General features: G+C 37.7%; 3 protein-coding genes across 7 annotated transcripts in view; 1 reads left to right on the top strand and 2 right to left on the bottom strand.

The window, feature by feature from the left end:
- The window catches only part of LOC106130233 (putative protein kinase C delta type homolog), a 42,005-nt gene extending 37,277 nt beyond the window's left edge, over window positions 1-4,728 (bottom strand). The window contains exons 1-2 of one of the 5 annotated variants that reach the window (XM_060945199.1): window positions 4,655-4,728; window positions 3,098-3,687 (exon numbers count right to left, since the gene is read on the bottom strand). In XM_060945199.1, coding sequence (XP_060801182.1) covers window positions 3,098-3,199 — 102 coding nt within the window. In that variant the 5' untranslated portion in view covers window positions 3,200-3,687; window positions 4,655-4,728. Of the gene's footprint in view, window positions 1-3,097; window positions 3,806-4,380; window positions 4,442-4,654 lie in introns of those variants that run through there. The other 4 variants (XM_060945200.1, XM_060945196.1, XM_060945198.1 and 1 more) reach the window with 4 other exon arrangements.
- Window positions 4,729-7,548: 2,820 nt separating this feature from the next.
- On the top strand, window positions 7,549-15,708 carry LOC106130154 (uncharacterized). Its single transcript, XM_060945147.1, has 9 exons — window positions 7,549-7,868; window positions 8,395-8,417; window positions 9,995-10,158; window positions 10,526-11,746; window positions 11,987-12,535; window positions 13,200-13,403; window positions 14,010-14,159; window positions 14,549-14,640; window positions 15,510-15,708. The coding sequence occupies exons 1-9, from the start codon at window positions 7,866-7,868 to the stop codon at window positions 15,672-15,674; spliced, it is 2,571 nt and encodes an 856-aa protein (XP_060801130.1). The 5' UTR covers window positions 7,549-7,865; the 3' UTR covers window positions 15,675-15,708.
- A 500-nt stretch (window positions 15,709-16,208) lies between these two features.
- LOC106130228 (proteasome-associated protein ECM29 homolog) overlaps window positions 16,209-17,452 on the bottom strand; it is a 35,190-nt gene continuing 33,946 nt past the window's right edge. Inside the window, exons 39-40 of the mRNA XM_060945113.1 lie at window positions 16,854-16,925; window positions 16,209-16,398 (exon numbers count right to left, since the gene is read on the bottom strand). Of these exons, the coding sequence (XP_060801096.1) occupies window positions 16,271-16,398; window positions 16,854-16,925 (200 nt within the window). The 3' untranslated portion in view covers window positions 16,209-16,270. The remainder of the gene's footprint in view (window positions 16,399-16,853; window positions 16,926-17,452) is intronic.

Raw genomic sequence — 17,452 nt, 5'->3', positions numbered from 1 at the left:
CGGCCAGGGCATGATGAGAAACGAACTTTCTCTGATTGGCCTGGGTCTTGGATGTTTATCTATATAAGTATTTATTATGAAATATCGTATCGTTGAGTTAGTATCTCGTAACACGAGTCTCGAACTTCGAGGCTAACTCAATCTGTGTAATTTGTCCCGTATATATTTATTTATTATTTATATACATACATACATAAAATCACGCCTCTTTCCCGGGGGGGTAGGCAGAGACTACATCTTTCCAGTTGCCACGATCTCTGCATACTTCCTTCGCTTCATCCACATTCATAACTCTCTTCATGCAAGCTCGGCGGTTTCGGGTACTCTTGACCTGACCCTTTGCCAGGACGTCCTTAATTTGATCAAGCAAGATACGTTCGTCTAGGCCTTCCCACTCCGACCTTTCCCTCCACACTCTCCTTGTATATCTTTTTGCATATATCACGTCCTTATTATCTGGACCGTGTGGTGCCACGGATTTAAGAATAGGAACATTATATATTTTAGATAGATAGATCTACATACATATATACACGTCTATTTCCCTTGCTGGGTAGACAGAGCCAACAGTCTTGTAAATACTGATAGGGCCCGATCAGATGTTTCGCTTACTGATAGAATAGAGATTCATATAAAGTGACAGGTTGCAAGCCCATCGCGTAAAAGAAGAATCCCAAGTTTATGAACCTATGCCTTAGTCGCCTTTTACAACATCCATAGGAAAGACACGAAGTGATCCCATTATTTTTTATATTGGTGCCGGGAACCACACAGATCATACTCCTTTAAACTCCCATTTTCACCACGCTGTTACTACTACTTTAACGCCACACACTACTTTTACTCGCAAATATTAGTGTTGGAACTAACACTAGATGCTCATAGCATTTTAATGTAGACAATGTGCATTCGTCCATGATTTAGATTTAAGTGATCTATATTTGTAAATTGACGTCCGATGAAAATGCTGCAGTGTAGTTTGTTCCGCCGCTTCCTCTACACATGCGCTTTGGAAGCGGTAGTAGTTATAATTAGATTTAAGTGAAGTGACGTCAATAAGTGATACCTTGTATCCAATTTTGAAAATAAATCTATTCTATTCTATTCTATTCATGGTCACTGCGCGCAATATACATACATACATATAATCACGTCTATATGCCTTGCGGGGTAGACAGAGCCAACACTCTTGTAAATACTGATAGGCCACGTTCAGCTATTTGGCTTTAAGATAGAATCGAGATTAAAATAGTGACAGGTTGCTAGCCCGATCGCCTAACAAAGAATCCCAAGTTTGTAAGCCAATCCCTTAGTCGCCTTTTACGACATCCATGGGAAAGAGATGGAGTGGGCCTATTCTTTTTTGTATTGGTGCCGGGAACCACACGGCAACGGCACGGCACTGCGCGCAAAATAACAGTTAATCTATTCAAGGCTTTATATTTACACTTTATGATCAATCTCTAGGATGCGTTACAATTTCGACAGCTGTAATTCTATTCCGTTTCAACATGGATTCGGTAACAACTCCACTGTGTTACATTTAAACTATACTGTTTCCTTACTTTTACATACACAATACACGTCGTTATTCCTTACGGGGTAAACAGGGCCAACAGTCTCGATAAGAAAGGGCACGTGCAGTTAGATAGCCTAATGATACCATTTTAATTCTTCTTTTTCTTCAATTTTAATGCTCAATTTTGACAGAGGACGTAAGTGAAGCGTCCTTCGTTTATCTCGTTTCTCTGATTTATATTTTTATTTTTTGTTATATGTGATGCTTTTATTTTATCCTATATACATCCCTTGTGGGGTAGACAGAGCCAACAGTCTTGAAAAGACTGGTCGGACACATTTAGCTATTAGGCTTAATGATAGAATTGAGATTCAAATAGTAACAGGTTGCTAGCCGCGCATCGCCTACAAAAAGAATCCCAAATTTATAAGCCTATCACTTAGTCGCCTTTTACGACTACTATGGAAATGAGTTGGAGTGGTCCTATTTTTTCTATTGGTGCTTGCATGAAGAGAGTATTGAATGTGGATGAAGCGAAGAAAGTATGCTGATATCGTGGCCAGTAGAAAGATGTAGTCTCTGGTTACCCCTCCGGGAAAGAGGCGTGATTTTATGTACGAGTATATAAGTGCCGGGAACGTATTAAAATCTCAATAAGTTGGTGGTGCAGCCGAGACTACGATCATAAACACACAATCCTCTCAATCTTAACTCTTATGTAAATATAAACAACTAAAATGTGAAACGATTGGCCCGCAACCTATGAACGATCAATGTTATCGTTAGTATAAGGTTCGCAAAGCTAATCGTAGGAGGCGCCGTCAATGTTAGTTTGCAAACAAAATTAACTGGGCGTGATATAAATTTTGATGAAAAACTTGTTAAATGAGTACATAGCAGGGACCTTTTGACGCGTTCTAATCACTTGCGGGGTAGACGGAGCCAACAGTCTCACTAAGATTGAACCACGTTCAGCTTGAAGATCGAATTGAGATAACATGAATATACTTACCGGATAACTTGAAGGATTTACCCTTACCAATATTTAAAAGTAGACTAAGAAACATTCTGATTCAAAAGTGTTATTATTCTGTAAAAGACTTTTTATGTGACAAGGAAATTTAAGAACACATCGACAAGCGATAATGTGACCAAGTAAAATACTTAGCTAAATCTATATATTTTTTTTGTATAATATTATAATCAGAAATTTGCATGCCTATTTTAGGTTAAGAGTGAGAAACATAAATGTACTTTGACCTGTAATACCACTTTTAACGCAAATAAACTTACTTACTTACTAACAATAGTGACAGGTTGCTAGCCCATCGCCTAAAAGAAGAATCCCAAGTTTATTAGCCCATCTCTTTGTCATGTTTTACATTTATTTTCGTACGTTTTGTTTGAAAGACGAAAGCGTAGAAACAACTAAAAGCTGAGGTTGATTTCATAGTTAACATAGAAGTTATTAAGTAATCATTGTTCAATTGTCAGCCGTGTTGGTATTAAAACTAGCTACTATGCAGTTTTAGTGCAATAAATTTTAATCTTATACTAATAGAGCTTTTCACAACTTACATTGAAGGCGTTGGTCGGCGGCAGGTGGGACCGAGCGGCGCGGCTGGCGGGGCGCGGCGCGGGCGACGAGCGGCGACGCGCGCCCGCGCCCGTGAATATCATCGAGCGCCGCGCGCGCACATGACGCGCCGCCGTGTGCGCTTCACGGCGCTGCCGTGTTTTACGGCTGTGTAATTACTTCACATCTGAATACGAATTTGTTCTCAATCTATGTAGGTTTATCTTGACCACTAAATAGCTTCTTGCTATACAAATATGTACTGAGTCTACTTAGGTATGTCTTGTGAGCAGTATGTGTTCAAATTCACATTTTATACAGTCTCCAATTTGGTCTTGATCATTATTAGTTCACATTGTTTATCTTAAAGTAGCTATACGAAGTTTTATATTTTCGAGTTGATTACTTTGTTGTTTTCAATTTCATTCGCATCATTTGGTCACTGTTTATATTTATCATTATATATTTAAATATATTGCTGGTTGTTTATTTAGCATCAAGTTTTGGACAATACACAATTTTTGAGACTATTTCAGTATCAGTGGTTTACGTTAGCATGACGAGTTAGCCAACCATCGGAGAAATACCTGTCCTGAAGGTGAATTCACACTTTATCGAAACGACTACAACACTAATTTCGACAAATTACCTACTGCTACAAATGTAAATATCATAAACTGGCGCGCACAAATATTGTCAGACACTATGAAATAAACAGTTGTCCAGTTGCTTACTTCACATTAGGTCGAAACGATTTTTTTAGTTTGAACGTTATGCTTTTATGATGGATGCTAAAATTTCATCGGTGCACTTCACACATCGGCTGTGATGCGATTTTTAGTAAAACTCAGACGCCAGGGTGTGCAAACTGTTGTAACTTTGCAATCTACATACATATGTACATATAATCACTTCTATACACGCAGAACCAGCAGTCTTAAAAGACTCACAAGCCACGCTCAGCTGTTAGGATTAATGATGAATTGAAATTCAAAAAGTAACAGGTTGGTAGCCCATCGCCTATAAGAAGAATCCCAAATTTATAAGCCTATCCCTTAGTCGCCTTTTACGACATCCATGGGAAAGAGATGGAATGGTCCTTTTCTTTTTTTGTATTGGTGCCGGGATCCACACGGCAGTTTGCAATCTTCTGAATAAAAGTTTTATATAGGTATTCCGTTCCGTCCCAAAGCTGTATTGCCTTATACAGGGCTTTTCAAGATTGTTTTGACATGCCAATCCTCAATAATCAGACGGATTCATATCATTGTCATTATAAAATTACATATATGCTTTATTACTGCATAGCTTCGTAAAGTACTCTATACAATGTATTTCAACTGAATGCTGCTTTTGACATAGCAATTTGCATTTCCACTACACAAATGAACTTTCGACACAGATTAAGTCGCATAACAATACACGGCGTCTGACGAAGCCATCACTATTAACGCGCCAATAAAACACATTTCAAAGAAGTCGACGTAATCACAATCCGATAAAAAAGTCGTTTCGACCCAACGTGAACCGGCGCGAAAGCACTTCGGCCCGGCACGCACTCTATATTTATAATCGGAATTCCGCGCGCGGTTTCGCCGGATACAACTTTTTACACGACTTTCGGCACTTACGGTGTACGCAGGACTGAAGCGGGACTGTCTGCGAAGTCCCATGACCGTGACTCACGGGACTCCGCAGCAGGAACGGCTCGTTTTTGGGTCAATCCAGGCCGTTTATAAAAGGGCTCCAAGCAAACATTAAGAAATAATAAACAAAGATCAAATTTAGAACTGGGAGTGGTTTAATTTTTTTTCCTGGCAGACGTCAGTGGCTTTTATTTTTTTTAAGATTGAATTTGGAATGATTCTAACAAGAGTCGTATACTTACTAGCCCTTTAACGTAAGCTTACAAACATAGGGACTCAGAAGTATAGCGGCTTGTTCTTGGCGTGTCGATGTCATTTCGACGATTTTTTAACTTCCCACTATTTTTACAGCTTTGTTTGTAATGAATTTTTCCTGAGTGTAGGTGTTAAGGCACAGAATCAGAAACACAGATGCTTCAAAATGTAAGGCGCCAATTCACAATAAACTTTGTGAGTTGTGTATGAACCTTTACCTAGTCAGACTGTGGTTGAATTATATATTAATAAGGAAGTGAAAAAAATATGCAAGGATCGTGACGAGTGGAAAGATGTAGTCTCTGCCTACTCCTCTGGGAAAGACTTAGTTAGCCGTTGGGCGGATGAAAGTGTGAAAATCTTGAGACTAGAAAAGTAATCAATACCTAATTAACCTTACACTAAAAGATTGTAGAAATTCAACGAAGCATAAAACAATGATTTTACAAACTCACGGAATGTAACAGAGATAAATGATACAGTATAAAATGTAGGTATTTATAGTCGGCCTTAATGTTTATTTCTTTAGATTCCAACAATAGTTGAGCGGCGGTATTATTCGAGAATGCTTCAATCATTAATATTATAATGCAAAAGCGAACATGTAGTTTTTTACCGCATTAAAAATAGGTGGTTCTCAGTTTAACCTGTATGTAGGTATGTTAGTATATTTGTCCGCGATTATCTCGCGTTTCGCTTAACCGATTTTGATGCGGTTTTCAGGATAGTGTTCGTTACACTTAGGAGGTATTAGACATTTAAAAGACTTAAAAAAAGGATGATATCGATTGGAGGAGGTTCTTTTTTTACAGAAGTTATTTCCTAACGTTTCGACCGGGTTGCACCGACCTTGTTTATTTCATACAATCTCAGGAATCACGTGGATTTATGAGAGTATTTGTATTTTCCTGCCTAAATTTTAAGGCGGCGAGAGTACCTCTTACTTGCCTATAGTAGGTATGCTTAGTTTGAATAGAAATAATTTATTTCAACTTTATGCACGTATAATGTACAACAGGTGGACTTAATGCCTTAATTATGAAATGTTTAAAATTGAAAATTATAGGTCGGTTACTATTTGGACTGTAACTATTGTGAACGACAAAATTCTAAATCCAAGTTTACTGCTGGATGACCAAATGACGAAATTGAGAATCTTCTTAAAAATAAATAGAGTTTAATCTTGGTATTCTTAATTCTCCCCTTATCTATCCAAAACAATTAGATGTTATTGTTAACTAGACATCTGCCCATCGTTAAATACACAAACCTTTTTGCTGGAGATTCTGTCAAACCTGTGTGTAATTTTGAATGTCAACCCGAAATATGATTACACGAAATAATTATACAAACCCGCAATGCACATATTTATTCACTTGCTCAACAAGATGAGTAGGTACCTAAACTAAATTTTACAAGAAATAGAGAAAATATTGTTAGTAAGACTCTTTCATTCAATATTATAAATGCGAAAGTTTGTGAGTATGTCAGGATGTCAGTATGGATGTTTGTTACTCTTTCACGCAAAAACTACTCAACCGATTACGATGAAATTTGGTATGTGGGTAGATGAAGACCCAGAATAACATATAGGTACTTTTTATCCCGGAGTTCCCGCGGGATTGATTCCACGCGGACGAAGTAGCGGGCTAGCTCTAGTATGTAATAAGAATGGTCAAGCTACGCCGTAGAAGTGCTACGTTTGCATGTCAACGGTAGAAGAGCTACGATGTAGCTACGCTACAGTTGCCCATATACGGTAGACGTGCTACGTCGTAGCCATTAAGAACTCTGAATTCTGCCCCCGTAGCGTGGCACGCGCGATGCCGTTTTTATCGCGCGAAAGTATCACTCACACACACACAGAGAAAACCGAATCAGTGAAAGTGAAAAAGGTTTCACTGATTCGGTTTTTATTGTTAGTTTACACACGTAACGGATACATCTAAATAACGCTTAGGATTTTTGTAGTATTAAGTTGTGTAGTTGTTCCACTGCTTGTTTTACACGAGCGCTTTGGGAGCCATAGTAACTTAAATAGTTTTGTTTTACATCATTATCCTTACGTTGGTATATCCATCAGGAGCAACATAAGCTTTTCCTCGGATACCTATTATTTTTAGTATTTCCAAAGGAGCGAAGCCCCGCGCGAATATAGTTGAAGATGATTAAAGCTTTGAGGCTGAATATTTTTATGCAGTCATTGTAGTAACTTGTGGCAGACTTTTATCTTGCACTTATTTTAATTGTGCATTGTTGTTAAGTTTTTAATTTTGATGTTGAACACCGACGAGCAACGCACCCAAAGCTACGAGATCACCATAACAAAGAGATCCACAGTTTTCCTATGACGAGAATGAAAATAATGTCCTAGATGCCTACCTCGCCGTAAAGAACCATTCACTTCAAAACCTACATTACAATTTAACAAACATATTACGGAAGATATTTGATTGCCGCAATATAGAAAAAGTAAAATGTCAGTGTCGACTGTCATTGTCATTATCACTAATCATAATTGAAGTTCAACTTTATTTTGAGGTTATGTTGGTTTGGTTTAGTTGTGTTGTGGACAAACAAGAAAGCATTAAAACGAGAAAGTCTTTTAAATCAAACAAAATTAAAATTACCATAGGTTTAAACACTTAGTATTAACTGCTTTGGAAATATATATAAGGAAATATTTACTCATGCAATTATTAAACCGTTTAAAAACTTTTTGTATAACACAAAAAAGTATTTTTCTAAATATCGGTTCTATAATTGATTATAAAGTGTCGCTGTATTCATTCTCGTGGTCTTGCAGTGCCTGTTGAAGTGCTTAATATTCTACAAAAAGTTGCCGGTGTTTGTAAAATAATCTGCTGACATGGTAAGATTATAATTTATTTGTTCATACTTCAAATCCTGTTGAAATTCATCTTTGAAAGAAAAAGATGGATCCTTGATTAAATAATTAATATTCATAATAGCAGGCTAGTGAAGACAACTAATTGTAAAACATTGCGGAATATTTATAGATTAGACAGCGTGCCTTCCTATGAAATACTAAGGTTCAAATCCTAGCCAGAGCATAATGTAAAACACTGTAAAACATTTCGGATTGGACCGGTTCATGAATGCTGATCTATTTATAAAAATTTAGTATACCATAAAACCAACCTCTTACACTCTTTACATGTAATTTGTCCTGTATATTTATTTATTTATTATTAAAAGTGAGCCCAAAGCCTGGAAACCTTTAGCATAGTAATAAAAGATCCCACACACACTCTAGAGTCTTTTTGAAACAATTGGCAGACTTAATTATTATTATTTAATGTTGCATTGAGCGAGAAACTTTTGTATTTTAAATTTATAAAACATTTGTTATAATATTATGTCTTTTTTTATTACAGGCAAGAAATGCAGAGAAAGCTATGTAAGTAAAAATGTTTATTGGTTTATACATTGATAAAATGTGACAAATTAAAGCATTGAATATGACATTGTATGTTTTTGTAAGTTGGCGAGATACTTAAGTAATGATTTTTATTAAAATATATTATTATTCAATCCCCACCAAATAGTCTCTAGTGCTTGCTTAAAACCATTTACTTGACTAATTGAAATGTATGTAAAGCACATTGAAGCACTATGCAATAAGACCACCTTTTGTACATTATTATTTACCTTAGCCTCATTTAAGGATAAGCTATTTTTGTTATTATATATGTCCAAAAAACCCAGGATCTTGTAGGTGACGGGCTAGCAATGTGTCACTATTTAAATCTCATTTCCATCATTAAACCATACAGCTGAACATAAATGTAATGTATGTATGTATGTTTTGTGCAATAAAGGGCCTATATATGTTGCGCAGGATTTATATACATACAAATAAAAAAAAATCAAAATCAATACAGTATGTTGTAGATTAGAATTTACAAACAAACAGGAAATTGCAAATTCTTATCTTTTGCTTAATCATCCTCATATTTGTTCTGTAAATATATTAAAAAAAATATTTCTTCTTCTACCTGGTTTGAGTCCTGGTTACATCATCAGGAACCTGGCCTATGCCTTTGGCCATGGATCCTTCTTTTCACACTTACGAGTAACACAATTTTTATTACTGTTTTATGTATGACTAGAGGCCGCCCGCAACTTCGTCCGCGTGGACTCAATCCCGCGGGAACTCTGGGATAAAAAGTAGCCTATATGTTATGCTGGGTCTTCATCTACCTACATACCAAATTTCATCGTAATCGGTTCAGTAGTTTTTGCGTGAAAGAGTAACAAACATCCATACTGACATACAAACTTTCGCATTTATAATATACTAGAGGCCGCCCGCGACTTCGTCCGCATGGAAACCCTATCAATCCCGCGGGAACTCTGGGATAAAAAGTAGCCTATGTGTTATTCTGGGTCTTCAGCTACCTACATACCAAATTTCATGGTAATCGGTTCAGTAGTTTTTGCGTGAAAGAGTAACAAACATCCATACAAACTTTCGCCTTTACCTATAATAGTACTAGAGGCCGCCCGCGACTTCGTCCGCATGGAAACCCTATCAATCCCGCGGGAACTCTGGGATAAAAAGTAGCCTATGTGTTATTCTGGGTCTTCAGCTACCTACATACCAAATTTCATGGTAATCGGTTCAGTAGTTTTTGCGTGAAAGAGTAACAAACATCCATACATCCATACAAACTTTCGCCTTTATAATAGTACTAGAGGCCGCCCGCGACTTCGTCCGCATGGAAACCCTATCAATCCCGCGGGAACTCTGGGATAAAAAGTAGCCTATGTGTTATTCTGGGTCTTCAGCTCCCTACATACCAAATTTCATGGTAATCGGTTCAGTAGTTTTTGCGTGAAAGAGTAACAAACATCCATACAAACTTTCGCCTTTATAATAGTAGTAGGATGATTTGTCTTATAATAGATTTGAGTGCACATTACTCCAATCTGCCTGGTGGTAAGCAAGATATGATTGATTGATACTGATTCCAGGACCACCCTGGCCCGATGGCGAGCGGCCCAAGTGCAAGAGGCGGGCGGGCAGCGCGAGCGGAGGCCTTACCTCGCGTCGGAGTGCAACGACCTGCCGCAGGCTGAGAAGTGGAGGTTGCAGATAGTGAGGGAAATCGCCAAGAAGGTCGCACAAATACAGAATGGTGAGAGTGTTGATCGGTGATGTTTGGAATTTAAAAGAAAACGCAAAAAAAAGTTAGTTTAGTATTATTTTAATTAAGTGAGTTTAGTATTATTTTAATTAAGTTTGTTTCGTATTATATTAAGGCAGTTTAGTATCATTTTAATTAAGTTAGTTTAGTATTATTTTTCAGTTTTTTGTAAATACAAGGAGTTAGCTGTTATTTGTGTTAAGATTATTTCATGATCTACAATATTTAATCTATATCCAAAAGTAACAACATTACATTCTACACAAACGTTAATCTACATGGCTTTGATTTCATTTACTTTGTCAAATAATGCTCAAATTCTAGTTTAAATTTTAAAAAAGGCCTGTGGCTCAATAAAAAATGGATAGTGAAGCAAAGTCCCCTTCAATTGTGAGCGGAAATAGAAACGAGGAACCGGTATCATCAATAAGATCTCCATCGTTAAGATCGGCGCACGCGTCACCGGGCAGTCCACTCCAGTCCACCAGTCGCACGAGTCCCGGCAAAACATCTTTGAAAAGTGACAAAATGTCCATAAGCTCACGTCAGAAGAGTCAAGAAATGAGCCATATTGGCTCACTGAGCAAACAACTGAGCGACCACGTCGACGAACTTACCAGTTCAGTTAATATGCTGACGAAAGACGGCAGCCCACAGTCTCCGGTCCTCGGGAGAAATATAGAGAAAATTGCAACCATGGGTGAAATACTCACTAACGAAGCGAACGCTTTGAGAACCTCAATCAAGAGTTTGTCAGACGATATCGCCAAAACCAAAATGCAAATGAATTGCTGCGATAAGACGGAAGATGTTAACTTTCCGTATCACCTCTTTCTGGTTGAAATAGTCGTGAACAAGATTCACATGAAATGCGAATGTTTTGATGTGGACCTTAACAATCTAGTTATAACTGCGACGTTTTTGGGAAAACAACCTATTGTTTTGTTAGATTCTTCACTAGGGAAAGTTGAGAATTTGGCTAAACTTAACGCCGGAAAATCTACTCTATTCGCTATGACATACGACAAGATATGTGCGATAAAGGAATTCGAAATATTTCTGCAACTGACGAAGCAGCCGCCGTGTTCGTCTTGCGTTACAAAGATCGCCGAAACCCGTCTGGATTTTACATCGGAATTTGTTAATTTAAGAGAAGAGTTGTGTAAGAAATGGACGGAGGAGCAGCCTAATGACAATATTCTTTGCACGACTTCTACTCCGCTCACGAAGAATTTGTATTACCTATCTTGTGGGAGTAACAGTAGTGGGGAATCGATTGGAGTCATCGAGGTTACTGTGCGGATGTCGTTTCTGGGGAAAGAGATCACGACTGCTTTCTGCGCCGCGCCTAAGACGCACGGCGCTTCGTTCTTGCTGAAGCAGGATAACGGGATGGCCATGTACTCTTGCCAGAAGGTAGAGATGGACGACATGGGCAAGGTCCTGTTGGACGAGGATGTGATGAGCAAGAAGCGGAAGCCCCATCAGGCACGGAGGTGCGACAGCCCGGAGTCTCAGCTGTCCAGTGTCATGTCTTCTAAATCCTGTGACCCGCAATCTCCATACGCTAGTTACGCGTGTAAGTGTTTAAGTTATTCTTTTTTTCAAACTTTAAACTTGTGGTTTATTTATAGCTTGAGGCATTTGTGTTAATTTATTGACTTATCTAACGGCGCCAGCACATAATTTTTAAAAGTACTAGTAAAACAATGTAATTATAGTTTTGGTTTATTTCATTATCGTATTCAATCTTGTCTTTACTAACAATTCAGCTTACTATTATTCCTTCCTTCTTCCTCATAAAATTTCTATATTTTAGACCCAAAACCGAAGTACGATGAAATCTTCACGAAGGTGAACGCGAACGAACTGAAAATAAGAGTTCCGAAGACCAGCAAAGTGGAGAGAGTCGGCAAGTATGAGAGGATACAAGAACTCTGCTCGTGCGAGAGCACTCCCCACAACAACAACGGAGAACAAATACAGTTCGAGATGCCGGCCGACTGTAAAAACAATACGTACTCTTCCAACTTGAAATATACTTACAAAGGTTGCGACAAAACACCAGATAGATACGCAAAAGAAAAGGTTATAAATGTTACACCTAGTAATTGTCCCGTGCCAGTAAATTGTGAGAAAATCTTGCATCCGCTGAAAGACGTGTTCATTTTGAAGATTGGTAAAAAAATGGAGACAAGTGATAAGAAGACTGATTTGGAGATTGAGCTAGTGACGCCTAAAGCTATTCAGGAGAAGACTGTTGATAACAGCAACACGGCACAGCAGTGCAGTTCATTGGATTTGAAGAAACTTTCTAAGACTTCTAAGAAGGGAAAAGGGAAGAAGAATGAGAAGAAAGGAAAGGGCAAAAAAGCTGAAAAGGGAAAGAAAGGGAAGGGGAAGAAAGGGAAGAAATAAATTTCTCAATTAATGTACCCAACATGACATTCACAAATTGCATTGCATAATATTAGATCTAGATTATTTCTTGCATAATTTTTTAAAGTGCATATATATATTGGTATTTTTTCTTACAATTTATAATAAACCATATATCAGGTAATTTTCTTCATATTACTCCCGTGCTAAATTTAAGTAAAAATTTCTCACTTCGATGTAAATTTAGCAAGTCATTTAAATTTTGACTTGACACGCCTATGGTCTTGGTAAATTGAAGGTAAGGTGCTAATATCACATTATAAAATCAATTTCTCATAATTTCATATCTTGAGAATTCACTTAAAACAGTGGCCTATTGGTGCCGTGTAGTTTATTAGGAAAAGAATAGGACCACTCTATCTCTTTCCCATGGATGTCGTGAAGGGCGACCGAGGGATGGGCTTGTTTACTTGGGACTCTTTATTTCGTCGATGAACTGCCAACTTGTCACTATTTGAATATCAATTTTATCATTAATCCAAGCAGCTGAACTTGGCCTCTCAGTCTTTAGAAGACTATCGGCTCTTTTCACCTCGCAAGCGATATAGACGTGATTATAAGTTACACATACGTTAATACAATGTCATTCGCAGCCGGTCTCGGCGAATTCAGAATTCGCGACCTAAACGATGAGATCAACAAGCTGATGCGTGAGAAACGCCACTGGGAGGTCCAGATCAAAGCCCTGGGAGGGCCGGACCATGCCCGGGTGGGGCCCAAGATGCTGGACCAAGACGGCAAGGAAGTACCCGGGAACAGGGGGTATAAGTACTTTGGAGCCGCTAAAGATTTGCCAGGTGAGTTTTTTTGTCCAGTTTTATTGTATAGTAAAATCCTTTAAAAAGCGAATAATTCTTATCCCATAAAGAGCTCTTCTAATTAACCAAATTTATAAAAAAACATACATACATACATAAAATCACGCCTCTTTCCCGGAGGGCTAGGCAGAGACTACATCCTTCCACTTGTCACGATCTTTGCATACTTTCTTCGTTCATTTGAAAACCCATGCAATATGTGTCGGGAAGTTATGACAGTGCACTTAGTCTTTTATCATTGCGTGTTCAACCGCACCCTCCCTGAATTAAATGTTCTATATGACATTTCTGCGTGCCGTGTGGTTCCCGGCACCAATACAAAAAACAATAGGACCACTCCATCTCTTTCCCATGGATGTCGTAAAAGGCGACTAAGGGATAGGCTTACAAACTTGGGATTCTTTTTTAGGCGATGGGCTAGCAACCTGTCACTATTTGAATCTCAATTCTATCTTAAAGCCATATAGTTGAACGTGGTCATTAAGTATTTTTAAGACTGGTGGCTCTGTCTACCCCGCAAGGGATATAGACGTGACCATATGTATGTATGTACGACATTTCTGCAAATTAAAATCATCTGTTCAGGTGTTCGCGAGTTATTCTCGCAGGAGCCGCCGCCCCCGCCGCGGCGCACGCGCGCCGATCTGATGCGAGACGTAGACGCCGACTATTACGGGTACAGGGACGACGACGACGGGCTGTTGTTGCCGCTCGAGCAGCAAGCCGAAAAAGAGGGTACTCGTTGAGAACAACGCCATCTGTTGTCATGTTTTGTGATTTAGAACAGCGCCATCTAGCGGCGTGTTTTGTAATTTCAATTAAATACTGCTGCTGCTACAATAATCGACTTTCATCAATAAGAGAAAATATTGTGAATTCATTCTAATGATTTAGACAATTAAATTATAGCCATGTTCTTATTATGTTTATATTAATCTAGATAAAAAAAACCATAAGTAAATAAGGTGGCAGGACCCCACATCTGATTAGAAATCCTTGCACATCTGAAAATATTAACATTTCTAGTAGACCTATGGTAGAGTTACTTTTCTTTATAAATAACGACCATGGCTTTTTTGTGGTGTCAGAAATTTTGCTTTCACTTACCACGTTATTACTTACAGCGATAGCCCGCGCCGTTGATGAGTGGAAGAGGAACAAGGAACAGAATAAGAACCAAGATTTGCCCGAGGAGGAGAACATATATCCTGAAGATGTAAGTCTGACTTTAATTTATCATTTTTATCATGATGTCATCGTATTACTACGTTCTCAAACGGGACAACAGATTTTTTTTTCTATATAAAAAAGAATAGGACTACTCCCTTTCTTCCCCATGGATGTCGTAAAAGGCGACTAAGGGATTGGTTTACAAACTTGGGATTCTTCTTTTAGGCGATAGGCTAATAACCAGTCACTATTTGAATCTCAATTCTATCAAAAAGCCAAACAGCTGAGCGTGGCCTTTCGGTCTTTTCAAGACTGTTGGCTTTGTCTACCCCGTAAGGGATGTAGACGTGATGATAGTATGTATGTTTGTACAACAGAAAAATTATGTGCTATTACTATTCTATTCAATTCAATAATTTGATACTTATACATGTGTTGTGCAACCTGTTATTTATGTAAGTTAGCATGTATGTTTAGTTAAATATGTTTAACGATATTTATGCACACGCCATACCGCTCCAATATTCATCTCTCCTCTTACGGATTTACTGGAAGAGATTTCTATTGAAAAAAGTAGCACCTTTGTACTAGAATTACTGTATCAAATGCTCCTGTATATACATAAATAAATAAAAAAATAAGATTTTTTGGCTATTTAGTCAAGAATGTGTTATTTATTTTCATGTCCCGTCCGTCGTGCGTCTCTTTCCGAAACTTTTCAAGTCATGTCTCTTACTTATCTTCCCTCTCGTTCTATCTTTTTGGTTTACCTCAGAGTTAGAAAGGAATAGAAGAAAAGATTTTTAAGTGAACATTCGTTAGTAAGTCTGACGTTAATGTAATAAATAACCCGTTCGAATATGAGAATTTCATTTCTAAATCCATTTTTAATTGTTACATTCTTTATCCCCCCAGCCTGACGACAAGAGAATAGAAGACGACGAGGCAGAAGTAAGCAGAAGCACTTCGCACGTGGCTGTGCCGTCGCAGAAGGACATAGAGGAAGCGTTGCTGCGGCGGAAGAAACAGGAGCTGCTGGAGAAATACGGCTGTCTCGATGTCAAGCTGGAGGGCAGCTGACCGAGGGAGATGAATAGTTAATAAAGTTATTTATAAGCGATTGTGTTGTTTTACTACGGTTATTTATAAACGACGAACGACGATTACGAATCGTGTTACGGTCAATGTTAAAATTACAATGGAGACCAGTGGTCACCGATCGACATTTATCCCGTCATTGTAATCTGAATGTCAGAGATAAAATGAAGGTACGTTACGTGCGTGTTTAATACTTGTATCCTACTAATATTATAAATGCGAAAGTTTGTATGTCAAGATGTCAGTATGGATGTTTGTTAATCTTTCACGCAAAAACTACTGAACCGATTATGATGAAATTTGGTATGTGGGTAGCTGAAGACCCAGAATAACATATAGGCCAATTTTTATCTAGGAGTTCCCGCGGGACTGATTTCACGCGGACGAAGTCGCGGGTGACCTCTAGTTATTTATAAATAGGAATAATACTTTATTTATAAATAGCTAAAATCAGACCTTTACCGAACCCGCAAGGGATATATGCTTAAATTAGTTTTTAATAAGTGAAATAACAAATTCAGAAGTTAATTTTTATTCAATACATATTAAAATCGATCCGTTATAAATAATACACGCCATTACTTAAAAAGAACCTTGATGCTTTCGACTTTAGAGCGGATTTCGTGTGACGAATCCTTTGACAGATCTGGTGCGTAAGTTTGGTAGATTTCTTTGAATATGTTCAGTTCTGTTGTCATGTTGCAATCTGAAAAAAAAAATACGATAATTTATTTTATTTATGGTTTTGCGTTCGGCGATTTCAAATAGAACATGATCGATGAAATGGTGATGATCGAATGAATGTTTCCGTGTGGGTGTAACTATATTATACAAGATCTAGACGAGCTGACGCTGTTGACACAAAGGAGTGGCCCAAAATTTCAATTAACCTATAACACGGCAAACTACACATTACGTAATTCAGCGACGCGTTGTATCTCATCTCAGTATGAACTGAACCTAATAGTAAAAAAAATCAAAATTTTATTATCTCACTTTGTAGGTGTATAGAAGATAAAACTGTGAGTAATAATGCCAAATCTACTAAGAATGAATATATTATATGATTATAAGAGGTCAGAAGAAAATGAGCATACATGTTCCTTATTTAGTTCCAGCGTAAATTTTTAGTACGGAATAATAATTGTAATATATGTTTACCTTTTAATTTTTTGACGACTATTTCCATAATATGTAACGCCTCCCTTCTGTGTCTCACTTGATTACTGTTCTCTGTAAGAAGAAAATATTTTTATCAGTATTAATTATTATAAATTACTGTACCGATCATGGTAACACATCTAGTTGCCTAAATGTGCAGGTTTCCTTACGATATCTTCCCTTAAAAGAATATAGTTAATTAGCACTCTTCTAGAATATATTATAAAGTTTGTTTGTTTGTTTGAACGCGCTAATCTCAGGAACTACTAGTTCGAATTAAAAAAATATTTTTGTGTTGAATAGACCATTTATCGAGGAAGGCTTTAGGCTATATAAAATCATGCTGCAACTATTAAGAGCGAAGAAATAACTGGCCTGGGTCTTGGCCGTTTATCTATATAAGTATTTATTATAAAATATATAATCGTTGGGTTAGCATCTCGTAACACAAGTCTCGAACTTACTTCGAGGCTAACTCAATCTGTGTAATTTGTCCCGTACATACATACATACATATTATGTACCACACGGCTAAAATAAATAAATATATATAAATATATACGGGACAATGAAAATGCCGTGTGATTCCCGGCACCAAT

This window comes from Amyelois transitella, chromosome 7 (genome assembly GCF_032362555.1).
Source record: "Amyelois transitella isolate CPQ chromosome 7, ilAmyTran1.1, whole genome shotgun sequence".
Classification (NCBI taxonomy): Eukaryota; Metazoa; Arthropoda; class Insecta; order Lepidoptera; family Pyralidae; genus Amyelois; species Amyelois transitella.
The sequence above is the reverse complement of the archived record's forward strand: the minus strand, read 5'-3'. Positions and strand labels throughout refer to the sequence as shown.